We start from the raw sequence: 23023 nt of genomic DNA, 5'->3' as shown, positions 1-23023 counted from the left end.
TAAATGATTACCTATGGAACTACAACACTGTCTAAGAAAATTGCAGCATAACAGTATAAAGATAAGAGAAAGTTCAGAGTATACAGAGGGACTATAAAGGTGGAATGACCCCCATAAATGTAACATCTGGCTGACCTGATGCTCAGACTGATCCAGCTTCTCCAGTAGTTCCTTGTTTATGGTCTCTTTTTCTTGCAAAGCTTTCCACACTGCTCCCAGCTGATCTAGCCGCGATGTTGCTTCCAGGATAGTTTGCTCTTTTTCCACAATAGCATTTTCAAGAAACGCATTCCTGTTGGCCAAACTAAGAAAATAAAATACACGTTTAGGTTTTTGTGTAATTGTACGGAGGTTACCAACAAGAGAGCAAGTCTTTAAGGAGACATATCCTGAAGAAGAAGGGAGGCTGACATTTCAGACCTCCTCTGAAAAAAAAAAGATGATGATTTTGACTCACCGTAAAATTCTTTTCTTGGAGTCCATTGAGGGATACAGGAAAACTTTAACCTTTGGGATATACTGCTGCCTACAGGAATTTGGGATATACTGCTGCCTACAGGCTGCCTTTGGGATATACTGCTGCCTACTGGATTCTGGTAAACCAATCTGTAGGCCAGCCCAGGAAAATCCCTCCTACCACGAGCATGCATCGGTCTTGTAGCAAAGAAGTACTGAGAGCATGATCATAAGTATAGAGGGTGGGCCACCTTTGTGCCTCATTACAAGTAAAGGATTTTGCAGCGAGTGCAAACATTTTTTTAAAAAAATTTGTTGTTCTTGTCCATTGAGGGATACAGAAAAACTTTAACCTTCAGGACATCCAAAAGCAGTCCAACTGAGGTGTGGGCAACACACCAAAAAAATCACTAACAGGCCCAAGAAAGCATAAGAGAAACTTTGGAATGTCAGCAAGTTAAAAAAAAAAAAAAGGCTGCTTGAAGGACCTTACACCTGAAGTTGGCATCAGATGATGCCAAAACAGCCCCCATGTATAACTTTAAGAATGTGTGGGTGGCACAGGGTGGCAGCCTTGCAAATCTGGAAAGCCTACTCTCCTGGGTCCAGAGGCACTGCTAGCTGAGGAAGTCTGCCTGCCAAATGACAATGCCTGCAAAATGTACACAGCTGACAACACTGGATGGTGAAGTTCTGCTCAGGACAGGGTCCTTTCTACCTCTTTTACTGCAGCAAGACTTCTGGTTCCTCCCAGATAGTTGATGTACGCTACCACAGTGGCATTCTCTGACTCCAGATCAGATGTTCCAGCAGGATGGGCCAACTGCTACAGAAGAAAGTCAAACTGCCCGAAGCTCCAGGATATTGATCTGGAGACATGATTCTTTCAAAGACCTAGTCTCCTGCAACCACAAAGTGCCCATAACCTCTCCCCAGCTTGGCAGGCTGCATCTATGCTGGCATCTGTTGTGAGGATTTTCCAAAGAGAGCAAATAAGGACTTCCTTACTCCAGAGCCAGATTTCTTAGCCACCAAGCCAGAGACAACCTGATTTTCGGCATCAACAGATTTGGTTTGTCCAGAGATGAATAGAATGCTACTCTACTCCAGTTCGTAGCCCTGGGATACCACCTGCTGTATACAAATGTCTGAGATGCAAGCCGTTCAAGTATCTGCAAAGGTGAACAGACATCCTCCCAACTCTGGAAAATGGGGGCGCACCTTCATGCAGAGGAGGGTCTGTCTGAGGACTCGGCAGACTGAGTGCCAAACCTTGCAGATGGATGGGGAGTCAAATATGAAGATGACGACTTTACAGTCTGTTCCTCTTGTCAGCAGTAGCATTCTTGATGATATTATTAAGAGCCAGTCTGAAGAGTCATCGCCCCTCATAGGCCATGCGGCACAAGCGCTTCTTGCACAAGCCCGCTGCAGTGTAGCACTTAAGCCAAAGTGCCCTACGCATATGTACTGACATGAGGCACATGCGAGGGATGAGACGGGATTACGGAGCAGTGGTTAAATCTTTATTAAGACACTTTGACCAGACAGAACAAGGAGACAAGAGAGACTAAAGGAGAACTATGAGGTGAGCGATGTTCACTCACCCTCATAGTTCGAGCCGTGTAACAATGAAACTGTCACGTCGACTCAATAGATCGGGAAGTGAGCGAACACATACCGTCGCTTGCTCACTGCTCGGTCATGTCCCTGCAGAGAGCCGTGACTGTCAGTCACGGCTCCCGGCAGGGATTCCTCCTCCTCTAGATAGGCAGAGCCAGCTGTCAATAACGCAGCTGGGTGGATCTCGACAGTAATGTCGTGATCTGTCCCGGCTGCGGTGGTCTTAGTATACCGCGATCTGTAGCTCGCAATATACTGAGCTTTGGGTCACGGAAGGGTCACGGAAGGACACTAGTTTATGTCCTCCCGTGACCCTTAGGAGAACTATGGGAGAAAACACTGACCCCATAGTTCTGCTTTAAGAAGGGGCTTCTAACCTTTTTGTCTACAGGATCCTTGAAGACTGTGACATCCTCAACAGGGATGTTTAAGGTTTTGGTAAGGCAGGAAATGGCATGGTACACCAACTTGTCCATTTCTTTAGAATATCTGTGATGGTTCTCATTCATCAAGGTCGTGGTATATCTGTAAAAAATAAGTCAAGACAACTGGCCTTGCTGTCTTCAAGAAAAATACAGCAAGTCCAGTTGATACATTTCTTTAGAAACTCCTCAATAGGGCATTGCTTAGAGAAACGTTTGGGAGCGATGAAGATTTTTTAAAGTGCAAGGCCAGCTAACATACAACACGGGCTGTAAAAGTGAGAGTATAGGTAGGGTCTTGGCAGGTCACTGCAGTTTCAGTGAGCATAGGCTGGTGACCTTTGGTCTGGTCAATGCATGGTGCTCTAAGGCAAGTGTGAACTACATAAATAAGGATAGTAATGGTATCCTTCAGATTAAAGGGATTTCAGCAGATTAGGTCTCTTCATAGCTCTCACACCCGCAGTGGCTGGAACAGCAGCATGAACTACCACTTTGTCAGCTTTCGTGGTACTGAATTTTCAGAGTGTGCTGAGCTTTTAAAAACTACAATCCTGTCCATCAAAATAGAATTATTACTATTGATGCAACATATACTACCCAAAGAGATACAAATATTGGGGAACATACCCTTTAAGTTGGCCATTCAAGGTGGATATGAGCTCATGGTATTTTTCAGACTCTTGGTTCTGCTGCTGTCGCATCTGGGAGACTTGTGTCTGCAGTCGCTCATTTTCACCCTAAAACAAAGGGTTGCAAAGTTTCTTTAAGCCTGAACATAAGATAGTTCACGAGCCAAACATTTTATGTCACCACCCATGCTGCTGAAAAATGAAAAATTTAGGAAACAGAGAGTTAACATGTCTTCAGTGTAAACCCCTCACCAGAGTAAAGAACAGCAAACAAGAGTACCAGGAGAATTCCTAAAGTTATTCAGAGGCTTAGGAAGTCAAAGTAATGTGTATTGAACATCTTTGACCAGGAAAATGGATGTAACCAGAACGGTTTTGTTGTTCAAAAAATTACAATAAAAAAAAAAAAAAAAAAAAAAAAAAAGCTCCATTTTCAAAAGCTGTATTAAAATAGCATGTCCAGGTAAAAAACCAACTGCTGTCCACTGCTGAACGACCATTCTTTCACCAAATATGCCATCCACATAGAGAAATAGGGGACACTTCCAAAAGGGACACTTTTTTTCTAATAAACCTCTTTATATCATAACCAAATTGCTAATATTGCAAAAATGAGCGTGCATCTTTATCCAAGTTTAAGATAGAGTAAGTAATAGTTGGAATCCTGACAATGGTCAAGAACAAAAAGGAGAGAGCTGGGAAAATCTCTCCTGCTGGAACTTGGACGGTAATAAAAACCTAAGAAGGGTTCTAACTTGCTTCATCCAAAACGAAAGCTTTTAAAACCCTTGAACTTATGTTTCAACACTCTGTATATCTTTAGATATTTAAAGGGGCACACACCCTAAGCATCAATATATTACAATATCATACAATAAGGCAGAGCCAATGCAACTACTAGAGCGGTGTAAGGATGAGTGGCACATCTCCCACATGAACAGTCTGATCTAACAATGTGAGCAGCAGGATTGTCCTATTCTTTTATGGCTGCCCTGAAGTGATACTGTATTTCAGTGGAAACAAAGGGGTGAGAGTGGGAGTTAAGCTTGCATTTTGTGCTAAACATATCTGCATTTTAATAACTATACCAATAAGTATACATACAGTATGTATAAGCCAATGCAGCTACTGGAGCAATATAGAAATACGTGCAGAAAGTGCAAGTAATTGCAAAAGTCATTAAAAAAAACAAACCTTTGTTTACTATGCTTTGTCTCATTTTGCAGGCAAATTAAAGATCTAGGCTAATCTAATTCAACAGCAGGATGGTCCTATGCGTTTATGACAGCCCATAAGTAACGATGTGTTCTAGTGAAACGGAAGCGTGGGAGCCAAGTTTGCATTGTGTGTATGCAAAAAAATTAATTGATTTAATAACTATACAGTAAGTACTCTTTATTATAATAGACATAAAGGAATGGCAATGAAAACGTTTTTTTTATTATACATATCAGCAAAAGTGTGCCCATTCCACAACACACAACGTTGGGGATATTACAATGTAAAGAACAGAGGGCAGCAGAAGAGGAGTGTGGAGGGTATGACAAAGGGTAGAATGTTCAGGAAAGGAGCGTAGAGCATATGACAGTAGTTAGTATGTTCAGGAGGGGAGTGCGGAGGGTATGGCAGTGGTTAGTATGTTCAGGAGGGGAGTGCGGAGGGTATGACAGTGGTTAGTATGTTCAGGAGGGGAGTGCGGAGGGTATGACAGTGGTTAGTATGTTTTGGATGGGAGTGCAGAGGGTACGACAGTGGTTAGTATAGGGTATGACAGTGGTTAGTATGTTCAGGAGGGGAGTGCGGAGGGTATGACAGTGGTTAGTATGTTCAGGAGGGGAGTGCGGAGGGTATGACAGTGGTTAGTATGTTTTGGATGGGAGTGCAGAGGGTACGACAGTGGTTAGTATGTTCTGGATGGGAGTGCAGAGGGCATGACAGTGGTTAGTATGTTTAGGAGGGGAATGCGGAGAGTATGACATTGGTTAGTATGTCCAGGAGGGGAGTGTGGAGGGTATGACAGTGGTTAGTATGTCCAGGAGGGGAGTGTGGAGGGTACGACAGTGGTTAGTATGTTCTGGATGGGAGTGCGGCAGGAGTGGTTAGAACATACAGTAAATAAATAAGGAGGGTATGACAATAGGTAGTATGTGTGGGAGGGGAGTGCAGAGGGTAAGTCAGCGGGTAGAATGCACAGGAGATGAGTGCGGATGATATGAAAGTGGGAAGTATGTAACAGAAAGGAGTGTGGTTAGTATGAAAGTGGGAAACATGTACAGGAGAGGAGTGCGGAGAATATGAAAGTGGGTAGTATGTGCAGGAGAGGAGTGTGGATGGTATGACAGTGGGAAGTATGCACATTAGAGAAGTACAGACGGTACAATAGTTGGCAGTATGTGCAGGAGAGGAGTAATAAGTTTATGATGACAAGCATTATGTGAGGAGTGTGTAGGATATGATGGCAGGCAGGTAGACGTAGGCAAACTTTAAATTACATTTTAGTACATGATTTGGGGCAGCAGAAGGAAGCGTGAGAATGAGCTAAACTACATGGAGGGAAGACGAATTGGCCAAAGGGCAAGCAAGCCAGCAAGAAAGGATTTCAAAGTGCTACTCTACGGACAAAACGCTAACGTGATCTTCCATGGCCGCCATTTTGTTCAAAGCAATTCTGTATAATTAAGGATCACATTTTCTATAGCTGCTAAAAGCTTGTTAAATATCTTGCAAACCTTTTGTGAATGTTACTAGCCAAGATTAAACAATATTTGTGCATATGAGGCATTATCAGCTCATTATCAGCTCAGATGTTCTTAACGGTTCCTCCTGTTGTGTGTCTGTATGGAATGTTTGATGCACAGGTTAGCTGACAGTAACCTGTCAGCTAACATGTGTAACAATACAGTGCAGGGCCGGAACCAGTTCATTGCTGAACTAAAGACCAGGAGGTGGGCACAACTAACCCTCCTATCTCTCTTCTGCCCCCGCCTCAAAAACAAACCTGATTGTTTTAGATCCTTCTTCAAAAGCTGAGCATTTCTTTAAAAGCTCACACACTTTTTGCATGTACTTATGGCTTTAGTAATCATGGAAGTTTATGGGCACAACCGTCTTTCATGGTAGGCATGTTTGATTAAAGAGGGGCTGTCCAGTCTAAGGCGCTTATCATAAATAAACTCTCTGACAGACAGCATCAAACGTGTTAGAAGCAAAGCACAGCTACACTCTATGGCCAAAGGTCTGTGGACACCTGATCATCATACCTATATGAACTTGTTCAACATGGCATTACAAAACCATGGGCAATAATATAGCCCCGCTTTATGCAGCTACACCCTCCCTGGGTGTCTCTATGCTTTACGCATGATTTTGGAGTCTGAGGGAGTTTGTGCTTATTCAGCCAAAAACAGCATTTGTGAGCTCAGGTAAAGATGCTGAACAAAAAGACCCGGCATTCCAATCCATCCCAAAGGTGTTAATTATGATTGAGGTCAGGGCTCTGTACTGGCCACTCCATTTCCTCCACAAAAAAAACTCATCAAACCATGTCTTTATGGAGCAGTCATTCTAGAACAGAAAAGAGCCTTTCCCCAAACTGTTACCATAAAGATGCACAATGGCCTAAAATGTCCTTGTATGCTGTAGCACTAACAGTGCCTTTCAATGGAAACACCTGAACTTGGTAATTTCGAGGGCTTCCTAACACTTTTGCCCACATAATGTAGGTGTGAGTGTCTGGTGTCCACCAACATTTGGCCATGAAATGTATATGAAAACAGTGCATACCAGATAAGTGAGGAACACAGGCCAAAACAGTGTTACTTTCACCCTATACACCAAACACACCTGGAAGAAGGGAAGAGTCTCTTCATCTACATCAAATGTTACCTGTATTAAAAGGCGCGATTACAAGACAAAGAAAATGAGGCAGAAAGCTCAGCTAGTGATTGTTCACCCCTACTGGAGAAATGGCAGAAACAGAAGGGCTTCATACTTAGGCCAGAAGTGATGAATTATACAATCATGCAACAATAGGCTCATCCTTAGCCAGGCTAAAAGCAAGATACATCATGCTCCAGAATACCCATATCACAACATTTATCTTGTAGTCACCCATGTGCATGATGGCTACAATACACACCTGTAAAGATTCAATGCGAAGCTGCAGCTGTAGCCTGTCCTCTAGCTCCTGGCATCGCTCCTCCAGTGTCATGATCTGCTCCTGAAGCTGGTTTCTTTCTAGCTCCAGCTCTTCCACAACGGCTCGTAACCCTGAAGAATTTAGAGGGCACAAAATTCACACACAAATAGCCAACAGTCACTGTCTGCGCAACATCAACATTAAAATACATGTAAAGCTTTTCTTTGGATAGTGTAGGCTGGCAAAAGAAATGGTCAAGACCTCAGTTTCATTTTTTGGCAGTCCATTTCCCACAGGGGAAGATTTCCCTTCGCTTCCTGTCCTAGAGACATAGCAGATAGTATTAGAAGATCTATTCAAAGTGAAGAGATATCCCCCTATTAGACAGCTGTCCCCATTGGAAAAAACACTAGCTACCATTGCCGACTTCAAACGCATTCCTGACCCAACAAACAAGCAGCTAGTGAAGTCGGAATTTCTGATCTGCATGCTAGTTCTGATTGAGAAAATCAAATAATGGAAGACATTGGTTTAGCATAAAAGCCAGGTAACTAGCATTTTCAAAGGAAAGGTTGGCAATGGTTGCTTGTGTTTTTCTGACAATCCTTCCCACAAGTGACACCTCTACCCATAAGCTTGACTGCCAGCAGATGGAGGCGCATGCCAAATGTCAGAATTTATGTGGACCAGATTCTGAAAGCAGTGCATCACCATCTGAGACATGGAGGTAGTTCACAAAGCTAGGAGCCCCTTCACCAATCTTTCAATATGCAAATATGAAGTTTTATATTCAAAATAAAAGCTTGCAAAAAAAATATATAGAGCCAAACAACTAACAGCCATACATTTGCAATGCAAATTGAAGCCGCAACCACATAAGCATGCACAGGAGAGTATGGAAGTGACTTACAGTATATAGAATACATTGCCTACATAGAGTGCGCATCTATAGATAATATTCTGAACTTGTACATCATCACATACCTTTTACATCTTTTTAGGCCACTTCACAGTTATGTCGTGGAATCTTCAGATGACTTATCAGGAATCATGAAGGTGAGTTAAGGTGGCCATACATGGCCAGGTTTATATTGTACAGTCCATGGGCTGAATGAGAGAAACTCAATCGATTCCCTCATCCATGCTACAGCCGGCAGTGGGGAATCTCCACTGCCACCTATTGTATTCAGTTAGTTGCGGGGCTGCTGAACAATGGTAAGACATGATCAATGTTTGTAATTTAGGACAATTCGGCATGAATCAGCCAAAATTTGAGGCATCTAAGGGGGCCTTCTACTCACAGAACTTTACTTGATGGCATTTTCAGCACTGAGTAGATTGTCTTTTTCTTTAAGGGCTACTTCACAACAGCCACAGTGCGTTCCGGCCTGATTGGGGGGTGAGACGTACTGGATCGCATTCCGGCTGGCTCACTTTGTTGTGGGGCGGGAGGGGGCGAGTTGGTCCATTGAATTGAATGGCACCACAGCCACACCCTCCGGCCGCAATGCGATCGGCCACACGGGAAGGCGTGGTACATCAATGCCTGTGTTCCGGTCCGGTCAGAAAAAATTGTGCTTGCAGCATTTTTTCTGATCGGACTGCAGGCATTGATGTGTCTTGCGTTTCCGTGCAACTGATCGCATTGCGGCCGGAGGGCGTGGCTACGGTGCCATTGAGTTCAATGCACCGCCACGCCCCCTACCGCCCAAAAACAAAGTGAGCCGGCCAGAATGCAATCCAGTGCGTGCTGGCCAGAATCAGCAGGAACACAATGAAGCTGGTGTGAACTAGCCCTAAATGGCAGGGTTGTGGGTGTTATTGTAGTTCACTCAGGATAGTCTCCCCCAGCTCTGCTAGTATTACCCATTTGGCTTAATAAATTGTACTTTACCTTCACCAACACACAGAGAAACAAAACATATTCAGCAGTGAGCAAAAGTGTAAAATAGTGGAGACAAAACATTACCAGACCCACAGGAAATGCTGCACAATACCCATGAGCCAAACTAGGCAGTTCATCCAGCTTGCACATGCCTCAAAAAAACAGAACAAATGAGCAAAACCATATTCACAATATAAACTAGTTTAAAGGGACACTACCATTCATTAGGCTGATATTAAAAGTTGGTACTAAGGTTATTCTCGATGTTTCTATATCTTAATACAATGTAGATATTTTTAAAATTTGCCTAATTTCCCAATATGTTCTTCATTCAGGGGCCGGACCCCATTATAATTGAGAGAGCGAGAATTTCAAGATCCACCCACCAGTCATGTCCATTACAGGAAGAAATAATCTGTCACTTCTGTTTCAATTTGTATTGAACATTATGGAAAGAGATTGCAGCAGCATAACTAAATCCTTACTGACAAGACTCCATATCCGACGCTACAGTGATAATGTGGCCATTGGTGCCCTGAAAAACCTGATGGGTAATATATCTTTCCATTATTAAAACTTTAGTATAGCATATGCTGTCCCTTTAACACTGCAAACCAAAATCTGCACTTTTACCTGAGTAATGAAGTAGCCCGTCAATTGAGGAATTAGCACAAAGAAAACGGAGGGCCTAGTGCAGGGGTAGCCAAACTTCGGCCCTCCAGCTGTGGTGGAACTACAAATCCCATGAGGCACTGCAAGATTCTCACAGCCACAGACATGACTCCCAGAGAGAGATGCATCATGGGATTTGTAGTTTCACTACAGCTGGAGGGCCGGGATTTGGCTACCCCTGGTCTAGTGACTAAACCTAGCTTTTATATGTAAAACAGCTATACTATCAACATATTCCCAAAACATTATTTTAATCCAAGCTGGCACTCACAGGAGAAAACTATGATGCCATTTAAATGTTTATTATATAATAATATTAATAATCATGTATTATAGCACTGGCAAATGTTTTTCCCTATTGTGGTAGTGTTCTATTTTTCCTTATGATAGTGTCCCTTTAACTTGTTAGGAACCAATACTCAACGAGCTGTTAAAAAAAAAAAAATCCAAAATAAAAATAGTGGACAAAAAAAAGGCACAAGGTGACGCAGTGCATGCTCCGGCCCTTGTCCGCTGGGTGGGACGGACAAGGGGGCAATAAACTGTCTAGTGGGGTCACACCTGAGTTAGGAGAACCGAATTCAGGCCACCAACCTCCCATGTTCTCGCCCTCTATGGTATGGCTGTTGTCCATCGAAAGGCTCTGCTCTTCAAAACTCTTGCCGCTATAATCAAATTCATCCTGGTTTAAGCAGAACACAACTTGTTAGACTGAAGACATAGTAGGTGCTACTTGGTAGTAAAAACTACAGTAAGATTACAGTTTTAGGATTACACAATGAGGGGAATTTATCAAAACTGGAGCAGACCTGCATGGCAACCAATCAGCTTCTCTCTTTCATTTTCAAATCTTAACTGAACAAACTGAAGAGAGAAACTGATTGGTTGGTTGCCATGCACAGCTGCTCCAGTTTTGATAAATTCCCCTCAATGTGTACTAGTGATTAATTTTCCCCCTATGTCTATTGATCATCCTCCATAGAGCCTAATTGGACATTTTTTTCTTTTTTAAATCAGGTTGGGTTCAAGAAAAGTGATTAAAAGGTCCCCCATAGACGGCTTGAATTTCAACCGATTCTTGCTGAATCAGCCAAAATATGATCCATCGGTGGTCCTGCAAGCACCACCTGGCACAACAAAGTTGGTTTTAAATCAAATGAGATTGAAAATTATTGACCAAACAGTGACTGCATCCTATCAGATACACTCACCGTTTGACAGTGTCAGCAGCTGCAGGTGCTGTGGCTGCCTGAATACAATAGCTGGAAGTGGAAATCCCTTCGACAGCCCTACTAGTTGGATGGGGGATTTGATTGATCTTCTCTTGTGGGCTGAACAGCCAACATTTGAGCCATCTATGAGTGGTTTCTAGGGTCTTATCATGTTATCCTTACAATCCTACCCCAGCCCCACAAGAAAACATATCAATGGGAATATGCTGTAGGTAAAGACCACTGCATTCTGTGTGGGAGCAGTGGTCTGACATTACCCTTGCTGAATCACACCTAAAGTACTGCAATCAGCAAGGAGAGTGAGCTTTGCAGATTACAGACTCTACAAAGACATGCTGGTAGGTTAAGTGGTTCCTCTCTAAGTTAGCCCCCTATGTATGCATGTGAGATAGGGACCTTAGATTGTAAGCTCCTGAATGTGCAACTATGTAAAGTGCTGCATAAACTGTTGTCGCTATATAAATACCTGTAATAAATAAAATTACAGAGCTGTAGCCTTGACTCTGGGAGGCCTGCAAAGGTCTTGATCTGCGACATAATGCCACAGCCCCTGCATCGTCTTCTCATCCCACTGTGGTGCAAGCAGGGTGACAGTGGTGCTTTGAATTAAGAAAGGCAGCAGCACTGTCACCACATCACAAGAAGATGCTTTAAAGGAGAATTATGGGTTGAAACTGTCACACGTCAGCTCTTTTGATCAGGAAGTCAGCGAACACATACCGTCGCTCACTTTCCGATCATGTCACTCACCTCTCCCCGTAGGGATTCCCCCCTCCCCTTTCCGATCTTCCAGCGCTGACCGGAGGAACGGACAAGGTAGGGGGCGGGCACAGTGGGCTCTGCCTCTAGAAAGGCAGAGCCCTCTGTCAATCAGCCAACAGGGTGGATCTCAACAGTATTGTGGCGATCCATCCCGCCTGCTGCGCTCTCAGTATATCACGAGCAATAGCTCGCTATATACTGAGTTTTGGGTCAAAGGAAGGAGGTTGATATATGTCCTCCCGTGACCCTGAAGTAAACCATGCAAAAAATGGGTTAACCCATAGTTCCCTTTTAAGTGGACTTTACTTGCAGGATCAACAGGTATTTGTAGGACTTTGCAGGGGGACAACATAAAAAAATAAGCACTTAAAATAAATTTGCTGCAGCACAGATTTTTTTATAGGCAGACATAGCTCCACTGTAATCTCAACTTGGCTTAGGATTTAAGGGCTCCCCATATGCATTGGGAGACATAGGCCTCATTCACATGGATGTGCATAGCTGTACAGCATGCAAATCCATGCAGAGACCTGCGTCCGGGAGGGATAGGTACTGTGTGTAGCAGTGCGCACATGGCTACATGCAGTATCTGTACATACAGGTAATGTATACGGGTATTTTGGCCTGTGTAAGGACAGGCATTTTTAAAGGCAGATCAGGTTGACTAACATTGTGTTCAAGGGTTAAAAAGTACAGCCATCCTTTAATTATTTTACAAACTTGTAAGCAAGATAGAGAATGTATGAACTAACCTGCAGTTTGGTGGCTCCTCTGCTTCCTTTCCTTCGTGTCGATCTCATTTTCCCCAGTCCGCGAGCTGCGCTCAGCTCCTCCTCCAGTTCCATCTGCCCTGAGTCCATGGCTGGATCGGAGCAGCCAGGAAAGAACCAGTCATCCTCAATCAGTTTTGTGCCACAGGAAAAGCATTTTTTTTTTTTTACATAATAGCTCCACTGAACCCCGCCAGCCCACATTACAAAGCCCAGCACATTCATCCTGTGAGTTCCCCCTAGCCACACAGCACTCTGCACAAGTCACCAAAGAGCTCTTTGACAAAAACCGTGCCACGTTTTGCCAAACAGATAACGGACTTGCCTTGCAAACTGTTACAACGTGCACGTTAAATAATACAGTCAATTAGAGGGAAGTACACAGGATCAGATCAATACAGATGATTACTGAGCACCGTACACAAATAGAAAAATAAATTTCATTTTTAGTGCAGTAAACAATGACTGTTAATTCAGAGGAAGTCACATGACTGGGATACAAGGCCTCAAACAATGTAATTACTCAATAACAATTTGATTCATTTGTGACGGAAATAACTGTACATTTCTTTAAAGTCACACATTAGCAGTAAAAATTTTGTTGGAGAAAATTCTACAACTGTAGAAAGTACATTCCCATCTGTTTTGTGATCTGACTAAATGTTAATCTGGTGAGTAATATTTATCATGCAAATAAATGGGAGAAAAAAAAACTACTGAAGCAGAAGCGAGATGTGTGTTGCTTAGTTCAGGCACCATTACACTGGCATCTATCTATCTATTCATCTTACCTACCTACCTACCCATCCATCCCTCTACCTACCCATCCATCCATCTAGTTAGCTACCCATCCATCCACCTAGCTAGCTACCCATCCATCCATCCTTCTAGCTAGCTACCCATCCATCCATCCATCTAGCTAGCTACCCATCCATCCATCTAGCTAGCTACCCATCCATCCATCCAGCTAGCTACCCATCCATCCATCCATCTAGCTACCTGCCCATCCATCCAGCTAGCTACCTGCCAATCCATCCATCCAGCTAGCTAGCTACCCATCCATCCATCCATCTAGCTAGCTACCCATCCATCCATCTAGCTAGCTACCCATCCATCCATCCATCTAGCTAGCTACCCATCCATCCAAACATTCATCTATCTACCCACTTATGTATCCACCCATCCATCCATCTACCCACCCATCCGCCTACCTACCTACCCGTCTACCTACCCACCCACCCGCCTACCTATCCATCCACCTACCCACCCATCTGTCTGTCTACCTACCTACCTACCCACCCACTCATCCATCGGACTTGCAACTAGAGAACTTCCCCATCTTAATATTACTTTTAAATTGGAAGTTGTCTCTTTTACTATTTATCAAAGTGGATCTTCCTCAAACTAACGTTTTAGGTTTCATGTGTAATTTATTGGGGTTTTGACTGTCATGAAATATTTTTTAAATGTTTAGTGTAACACAGTTAGATATATTTATATGTCATATGAGCTTAAAGTGGAACTATGGTCAAAATTAAAAATAGCGCTAATGACAAACTGCATTATTTGTTAACACAGCAGTACTTCGTTCTGTGGGTGACAATACTGTTTGTTCTGCAGTTCAATCTCAAAGCCACATTTTGATGTTTTTCCTGTCTTTTCACTTTGTTGCTGTGTGTTCAAGTTTCTTCCCACAATTCAAAAATAGAGAATTAACAGGCAGGTAGGGAGGGTAACACGGCTACTTTTATTCTATACAACACTAAGGCATGTGTTGGCTGTAAATTCAAATACAGATTTTATGTGTAGTTGTCCTGTACACTTAGCTGATGCAACATGCTGCACATAAATGCACTTTGTATCAGCAGAATGATTGTATAAAATACTGAATCAGGAAACAGAAATGTCGCCGCATGTACCTGCAGACAGTTAGCCCTGAGATCAATCAAAAAGGTGTTCCTTTAACCTATAGCTGAACTCAGTTGCTGCACAGATCTTGCTTCTGCTTTTAAAAATTGATGCAGACTTAAAAGTGGTTCTCCAACAGAATTGCTGTGCGCGGACTCCTTTATTTCACAAGTGCTGGGATCCGATCCCACGGATTATAGGATAAGTCATACATCAAGGCTTCAGGGCAATACGCTTAAATTCAAATGTCATTTCATTGACAGACTCTAATGTTGGAGAATCACGCTGCATGAATTTATACTCCCGGCAAGCACAACCGATTCATACCAAGCAGACAAGACAGGGATGAGCTGGATGAATTAGAAATTAGATGAAATCATAAATTGAAGAGAACTGGTTAGGATGTTAAAACAGAAAAGGGAAAAACAAAAGCCAGACTTGTGTGGTGTGGCCAGCTCTATACTGCTGCCTGTTTCCACCTCCAGATAACGCTCCAGGGGGAACGCATCAGCAGTACAGCACCAGCCAGCATGATGAAAAGGAACCTGCATGCACAAAACTGATGGGAAACTAAGTTCTCAGTGGCTGACCAAATCACAGTGAGGGGTATAAGGATGGAGTGGAGCAATGCTGAGCGTTTGGCTCGTTTAACGGTGAAACAAAAACAAAAAAAGAAAAAATGGAAGTCATGCTCAGTCCGGACAGCTAAGCCAACAAAATCTATACATGAGGCATTTATATACTACTAAAGGTGGTAATGGTGGAATTCCTAAGAGATATCCTGTCCCTTTTAAAATATCGTACCCATCGATGTGATACAAGTTATGACAATTTCTACATTTGCCGACAAAAACCTGTCCCGACTCTCGGCTGAGGGTTTTTGTCTAGGATACCAATTTTAAGACATGCACCCTACACACCACTGTGATACAACATTCTCCCTCATCCCTCCTGAAAAGCCATTTCCAAGTTCAATCTGCTTATATTTTGCCTTCACTGGGTCCCCCCAATACCCCTCTCATTAACATCAAAATTATTATTTTTTTTAAAAAGGTTTTCCGTTTTCTTTACATATTTTACGCTTAGTGATATCATTACTTCTCTAGGCAATGCAGGCTGATCATGGCTGGTGGGAAAGGCCGGCAGGGTGCTGTACAGAGCTTCCCAAAAACATCACAGCACTCAGTCTTAGTACTCTCTCAAGAGCCCTAGCAGTAGGTTACATCCAATTGTGATGCTGAGCCTCCATGATTGAAAGAACTGCAATCTGGGTCATGGACAGTCAAGCTGGGGAGGAAAGGGCTAGATAAAAGTGAATATCCTCCAGCCCAAAAATGAGTCGGGCTCTATATGATGTGCTGCAGCTTCTAAAACACATTTGAGAAGCTTACAGGGTGCAGTGAAATCAAGCTATTTCAGTCCAGGAGAGGAGCCAATACAACTGTGCAAGACTGTAGGGAAGGCCGGAGTTCAACTTTAAGGTATATCAAATGTCAATACTTTTATTTCTCATTTAAAGGACTTTTTTTTTTGCTGTCTAAAGTTTTGGCTTTAGAAGTTCTTTAGAGGACTAAAACATTGTATTTTTATACATTTTGAAGTCAACTACATAGGATTCTACTTCCGAGTCTTCCTGGTGAGCCGACCCTGCATGTGGATCTTGTCAAGTCACTAAGTTGCCTGCCGGGTCTATAAAGACCGGGTCTCAGGAGGTCTTTTGCAGAAAGCGGCACTTCAGATGGAACAGCTACTATAACTACATGGAACAAATGGATACCTATGGAGTATAAAGTGCACATCTGTTTAGTAATTAAGTGCTACTTCAAGTGATTTAATCAGTAAGTAAATCTCCTGTGTAGCTCTAGCTTAAGGCCACCGTTCAGCCTCTCAGCTCAGACTTCATAAAGCAATATCAGACAGCAGAGAACTTTAGAAAATAGCTTTGCTAGGAGGGATGAGGAAGGAACACAGTTTTTCCTGAGACACGTAGGTTAGATATATTAGGCCAATAATCAGGCCAGTGGTTTCTATGAAAACTCTAAATAGCATTTTTGTGCAAATATAGAATATAAACAAATGAAATAATATTTCATAACGTGCATCAAACTAATTAATGAATAATATGGTAAAAGTGACAGGGCCTTCGTACTCTACAGTGTTTTAATGAAGCAGACCCAGAAATAGGATGCGTTAGAAAATCTGGCACTACTATGTTAAAGCCCCAGCACCACATTACTTTGATTTTTTGCATTACTAAAGATTTAAAAAATAGATTTAAAAAATATCATAGGCAGAAAGAAGGTGCATCTGATCATAAACTAAGCACAATACATAAATGAGCCGGAAAGTGATCGATTTGGATTAATGCTGCTGCAAGAGGGTTGTATAGCCATCATCCACTGAAATTATATAAATTACCTTGTCCTATTTAAAGGAAAGCTGCACTAAGGAAAAGAAGTCACCTGCCATTACTAAACTCCCCTAATAATCTTTTTTTCCCCATGGGAAAGAGGTCTCTGGGGTCCTCTTGATCCATGGAGCACAAACAAAAGGGTCTCACACAGCCCAAAACACCATGGCAAGCCCCTCTCCCAATCAATAGAACCCGCTCCACAGCCAAGGCCCATAGTCGGTGGGAAGGAGGCGGGCCTGCAGTCCCCTCCAAATATCAGAGTAACGGAGGCTACGGTCACAGTCACCTGCCGTTACTAACCGCCCCTAATAATCTTTTTTCCCCCCTCTAGGTATGGTCGCATTGCATGGACAGATCTTTCTACTCAGCAGAAAACCCAGGCTGCTCTAATCTTGGGGGAACAATATCAAACCTTTGAGAAGTAGTGCTGAATTCCGGAGTGACCAATTCCATAATGGATAAACACCTGCCTATGCACAAACACTGACCTGTGAATCGGCCAACCCGACATTGCTGAAGGAAAGCTACTGTCTGTTTCCTACAGCTGCGAGAAAGTGATACCCAGCACTTAGGAAATGAGCCCGGTGGAAGATAATGGACAGTACGTGGCTCGCATCCAGACACGTATAACTGAACAGTGACATTTTATCATGAGTTGGAAATAGGAGAATTTACCTTCTCTCTCCTCTTCTATCTGTGCCATCCTCAGAGCCATGGCAGAGGTCTCCTCTCTGTCCTGCTCCGTGGTTATGTTGCTCTCTGCGCTCATCTCATGCCATTCCAGGAGCTGGTTCTGCATCTCATCAACACTGCCGGACTCGCTGGTCTGCAACCATAACAAAATAATGCTAATGGTGTAACAACTCCGTGCCACTATTATTCTGATGTTCCATTCATTTTATGAAGAAAAATCCTACATCCTGAGAGATAGAAGGTGCTTGCCAATGGGTCCTAGAATTAATTTACGTCTCTTAAATCTGAGGACAGTGCACTTAGAATTGTTAATTTCATATGAACACATTGGGGGAAATGTATCAAAACTGGATCAGACAGAATCTGGAGCAGCTGTGCATGGCAACCAATCAGCTTCTCTCCTCAGTGTGTTCAGTAAAGATTTAAAAATGAGAGAAGCCGATTGGTTGCCATGCACAGCTGCTCCAGATTTTGATAAATTCCCCCCATTGTGTCTCATTTTGGGCAGCATTTCATATAAAATATGGACATACAATTGAAATACACATGGCAAAAAGCCTCATAAGTTGAGGTTGTTGCACTGTATAGAACACAGAAAGGAAACCTCGGCACTCCAGCTGTGAACCTACCAATCCCATCATGCTTCAGCCACTGGGAGTCATTCCTGTGGCTGTTAAGAGTCTTGCAATGTTTCATTTGTAGTTTCATCACAGCTGGAGTGCTAAGGTTGCCTATGATATAGAGCAAATTATGTCGCCCAATGATTCGCCCCTCTACAGTATCCACTATTAAAGTAAAGAAGGAAAGTAAAAACGTTAGCAAGCACCCTCCAATGCTACATCATTCACTTTATGACCAAACATATGTGGACACTGCTGCAAATGATGCAGTTCAGGTGTTTCCAGTGAAGGAATACAGCATAGACAAGACATTTACAACAATTCTGTGCTTCCAACCTTGACAAGAGTTTGAGGAAAGTCCTTTTCTGTTTCACCATAATTGTGCCCCTGTACACAAAGCCAGCTGCTTTTGAGTTTGGTTTAGAGAAAAGCAATTGGCCTGCACAGAAACCTGACCTTAACTTTACTGAAAACCCTTGGGGTGAATTGGAACGCTGACAGTGAACCAGGATATCTTGTCTGATTCACCTCACCAATGCTCATTAGACAGAAATTCTAACAGGCACACTCCAAAATCTTGTGGAAAGCCTCTTGAAAAGAGTGTGAGTGTGTGAGTGGTTTTTCACATTGGAATGTTCACCAGACTCCTACACGTGTAATGGTTTGGTGCCCACAAACCGTTGGCCATGTAGTGTACCTTTACATTGCCTCCCCAAAACGCCAATACAGCTATCTAATGAAATAAGAAAATACCAATGATCAGAGTCATTATTTGTGTAGGGCTATGCTCTCCATGTGACAATGCTTGGACCTCCGCTTAGGCTCTGCATTGTGGGGTGAAGTATACTGTGTAAAGTTTTGTGAACCTTTGCTGTATACAGGGAAATATTTTTTTTGGTGGGGCTGCAGAAGCTCATCAGGCAGGCAACCCAAATATGTATTAAGACACCAGCCAATGCCTAAATCTGTTCTGTTGAATATCCCCGCACTATTAAGTGACACAGCCTGTCAACTACTGTATCTGCATATTGTTTTTTTACAGTTTTGGTTTAATTCTACATAAAAGCGCAAGTTTAGCTTTCAAAACAAATACTATAATGAGAAACCTGCAAAACAGGAACAAAAGGAATAGAAAACAAACTACTCAAGAAAAAAAAAAGTCAGGTACACCAAATAGCTAAGGATTTCCATATATTAAATAGTAAGCAGTATGAAATATAAGAGGTTTACCTGGGAATCGGCTCTCTTTGCAACTTGCTCAAGGTCAGCCTGCAGCTTTCTTTGCTGTTCTTCATAAACTACAAGTTTAGCCAAGAGTTGCTCTGATAAAACAAAAAAGGGAAAATCAGTTGATTTGATATGCAAAGTATAGTTATAGAACAACAAGAACTCCAAGTCACTGGATGTATTACATTTTCAAGGCTTGCTGCAAACCTTCAAAAGTTGCAAAGTTCAGCTAAGGCAAACAGTTGCACAGTGCTTTCAAGAGAAATACCTCTTCCTTCCAAGTAACAGTGCTAGCCACTTAGGTCAGCTGGCATTGCCACATTGTGGGAGGAAGGCTTAAACTTTATGTAAGAGGCCAGGTCTACATCCACTCATCTGTGACACAGGTTCTGGAATCACTTCAGATTGTAGGGACCCCGGTCCAGACACTGCCATCTGAGGAAGTCTGCCCACCCGTTACATACACTATGTAAATGGCAGACGAGGCTGAAACGTTTAGTTCTGCCCAGGACAGAATTCCTTTTACCTTTCCTGCCTCAACACGAATTCTGGTTCCATCGTGATGCAGGTAATCATTTACACTTGCTGAGGCTGGAATTGAAGTGAACCTTTTGGTTTGGCCTGCATTGGCAGGGCACAAGTTGGAGAGTTAAACCACCAAATGGTTTATATCTTTAAGAGAATGATAACATCTCTGTGCTTGATTTCCAAGATCTGCCTTCAGCTATAACAATCATCTACTTCCCCATCTATTGGGTTTTTATGTATATAATAGTAAATTAAACAAGAGAAGTGGCCATGCTTCAAGGTGGGCAGGAAAAGAGCCAACATCTATGACCTAAAGTTCTTGCATTTAGAAATACCCAAAAGATTAAAAACCAAAAGTTTAAGCTGCTTATACTTTGCCTTCCCTGGTTCCTCCTGCCCTCTTTAGTGTAAGCAATATTTGCTTACAATATTTTTACATAAAACTTATGCGTTTGCATATACATTTTTTTTTAGACCGGGTGACATCACTGGATCTCTGTGCTTCTTGATGTCAGATCATGGCTGGTGGTTGGACAGGTTTAAACATTTTTTATACTTTATGTTAATGTTATTATCAAGCTAACACACGCATGCTGACACTACTAAATTTTGCTTTGGCCTCTGAGCATGAGTGACCTTTAGACACTAAAAAGATTAAAAAGAAAATATGGTCAACTTTATTTTACTATAAATGGTAATACTTTTGTAAAAGGTACGCTGGATAAAGCTTTTTCTATCTTATGTATAAAATTCTGAAAGGAGAACTATGGCCAAACCTTTTTTGACATTAGTTCTCTTTTGGGTCACAGGAGGACATTTACTAATGTCCTCCTGTACCCAAAACTCAGCAAATAGGGGGCTATTAACTGCTATATTCTGATAGCGCAAAGCTACTCTGCAGCCGGGAAAGATCCCAATAATATTGTCAGGATACACCCTGCTACCTGATAGACAGCTGGCTCTGCCTCTCAGTCAGCGCTGGAGGAACGGAGAGGGGAATCTCTGCAGGGAGCGGTGACCTCTCTCTGCATGGAGAAGATCATGAACTGAACAATCAGCGGTGTCTGATCACTCAGTTCTTGAGCTATAGAGCCGTCATGTGACAGCTGCAGTGTCACACATTAGCTCTAACTATAGGGGCGAGTGCATTTTCCTCTCCCCATAGTTCTTCTTTAATTTAGTAAAAACTAATAAATAAATGGTGTATCCTGAACACGGTTTGCAAAGCTTGCTGGGATACTGCATATATGCCTTTTACAGGCTGTGTACGCCTAACTAAGCATTAAGCAATGTGTATTTAAAATGGACAGAGATGCATTAAAAACACACACTTGTAAATAAAAGAAAGGCAAATTACACGTTCCCATACTTACCATTAAAAGCCTGCAAGTCAGCAACAGATTGTAGCTTAATCTCCAAACCTTTCTTCTCTTCCTCCAGCTCAGCAACGTGAGCGCTCAACTGCCACAGCTCCTGCTTCTTTGCCTCAGCCTACAAATAAAATAACAAAAAAGCAACAGTTAACAAAAGGATGTAAAAGCAAGTTATTGAGCACTGAGTAAACTATTCTATAATAATACGAAATACTGAAGGACAAGACTAAACACTGGAAAAAGTTCAGAGGGACAGTGGTGTTATTGGAGAATAAAGTTATACAGATTCTACCAAGTCTAAGAATCAGGCAGAAGTGGGAGTAAGAGAACAAAGACAGGGCAAATGATAGAGGTACTTGTACAATTTTTAGTTCTTCTTCCAGCTGCCTGATTCTGGACTTTGACCATGCCTTCATTTTAAGGAATTTTGCATCCGATTTACTTGCCTCTCCCGTCTTCAACTTTATTTCTTCTGAAACAAACAAAAAAAAAGAAAAAAACTTTAGTTTTCAGTAGATTAGCAGTTAATATATACAGCATTTTCATTATGAGCAATAGATTTGTACTTGTCCCTGCAGCCTCTGGAAAAGAAAAATGTCAATAGAATGGAATGACAAAGAGAAGTCCTGTTTCCAGCAACATGGCCTGCAGCCCCCTGGCTCTGTGTGTACATCCTGCTATTTACTGCATAAGCATATCCCAGAAGAGAGCTGCACAGTCACCTTAGTGCAGTGCGGATTTTCTGTCTCCAAACAGCACTCTGTAGAGGTGAGCAGAAGCAGCTTGTTCATTGCAAAGCTGGATGTAAATGAAGAACCAGGGAATGCTGCTGCAGAATATAAAAACTAATCCTCAGTGAAGGTAACCAGTCACCTGCCATTTTTTTTTGCCAGAGGGCACAAGATGATGTATGATTGTGAAGTGAATGTGCAATTACAAATAAAATGTAAACACTAAAGTATGCCCTTACTTTCATAACAAACATAATGCTCTAAAAAAACGTTATGCCATGTTAAGCCTTGTTCAAGCATAAAGCTGCCCATACGCCTATAGATTATCTATTTTCTATGGTCAGATGAAAAAAGTGCAACAGATTCCTCCATCTACGCTAAACTGTGTGAATGGAGGAATCTCCCGCTGGGCCAAGCTTCAGTATCTTGCTAGTCGGCCCCACTGGCTCTCAAAATACCTGAACACTCTGATTGGATGCTGGCATTGTTCAGGTATATTGAGAGCCAGCGGGGTACACCTGAAGAGAACTGAGGTGGAAGAGTTTGAATATCATCTGCACTGGATATCACTCACTATTTTGGGACTATTTGTTTGCTGAAAAGTTGATATCTCTCTCTCTCTATTTATATCTCATACACAGGGGAAATTATAGAATAAAAAGTGAATTTTGTTTATGAACAGGAACACTTGTTTGAAAACATATGGCTAAAATAAAACAAAAAAAGTTTTTTTGTTTTGTTACTTTTTTTGACAAAAGATTGACCAGAAAATAAAATACATTTTCCAAGACAATATTGCCAAGAGAAAGCATTTACTATAATAATAAAAAGCTAAATATTACTTTGTTATCCTAAGTATTGACAAAGTTCTCAATAGACATAGCTGAAATGTAAAAATCCCTCTGATCCATTAGATTTATACAGGTACAAGAGCTGAA

The 23023-nt window shown here is 42.2% G+C and overlaps 1 protein-coding gene across 1 annotated transcript in view; it reads right to left on the bottom strand.

Moving 5' to 3' along the window:
* Positions 1-23023, bottom strand: part of LOC108797573 (golgin subfamily B member 1-like) — a 70777-nt gene that overhangs the window by 26172 nt on the left and 21582 nt on the right. Inside the window, exons 11-19 of the mRNA XM_018569188.1 lie at positions 21717-21826; positions 21355-21472; positions 19457-19548; positions 17589-17739; positions 12575-12684; positions 10390-10510; positions 7272-7402; positions 3132-3241; positions 136-304 (exon numbers count right to left, since the gene is read on the bottom strand). Coding sequence (XP_018424690.1) covers positions 136-304; positions 3132-3241; positions 7272-7402; positions 10390-10510; positions 12575-12684; positions 17589-17739; positions 19457-19548; positions 21355-21472; positions 21717-21826 — 1112 coding nt within the window. The remainder of the gene's footprint in view (positions 1-135; positions 305-3131; positions 3242-7271; positions 7403-10389; positions 10511-12574; positions 12685-17588; positions 17740-19456; positions 19549-21354; positions 21473-21716; positions 21827-23023) is intronic.

Source organism: Nanorana parkeri, unplaced genomic scaffold (genome assembly GCF_000935625.1).
Source record: "Nanorana parkeri isolate BGI_ZX_2015 unplaced genomic scaffold, ASM93562v1 scaffold1298, whole genome shotgun sequence".
NCBI lineage: Eukaryota > Metazoa > Chordata > Amphibia > Anura > Dicroglossidae > Nanorana > Nanorana parkeri.
Note: the sequence above shows the minus strand (reverse complement) of the source record. Positions and strands in the feature narration are given on the sequence as shown.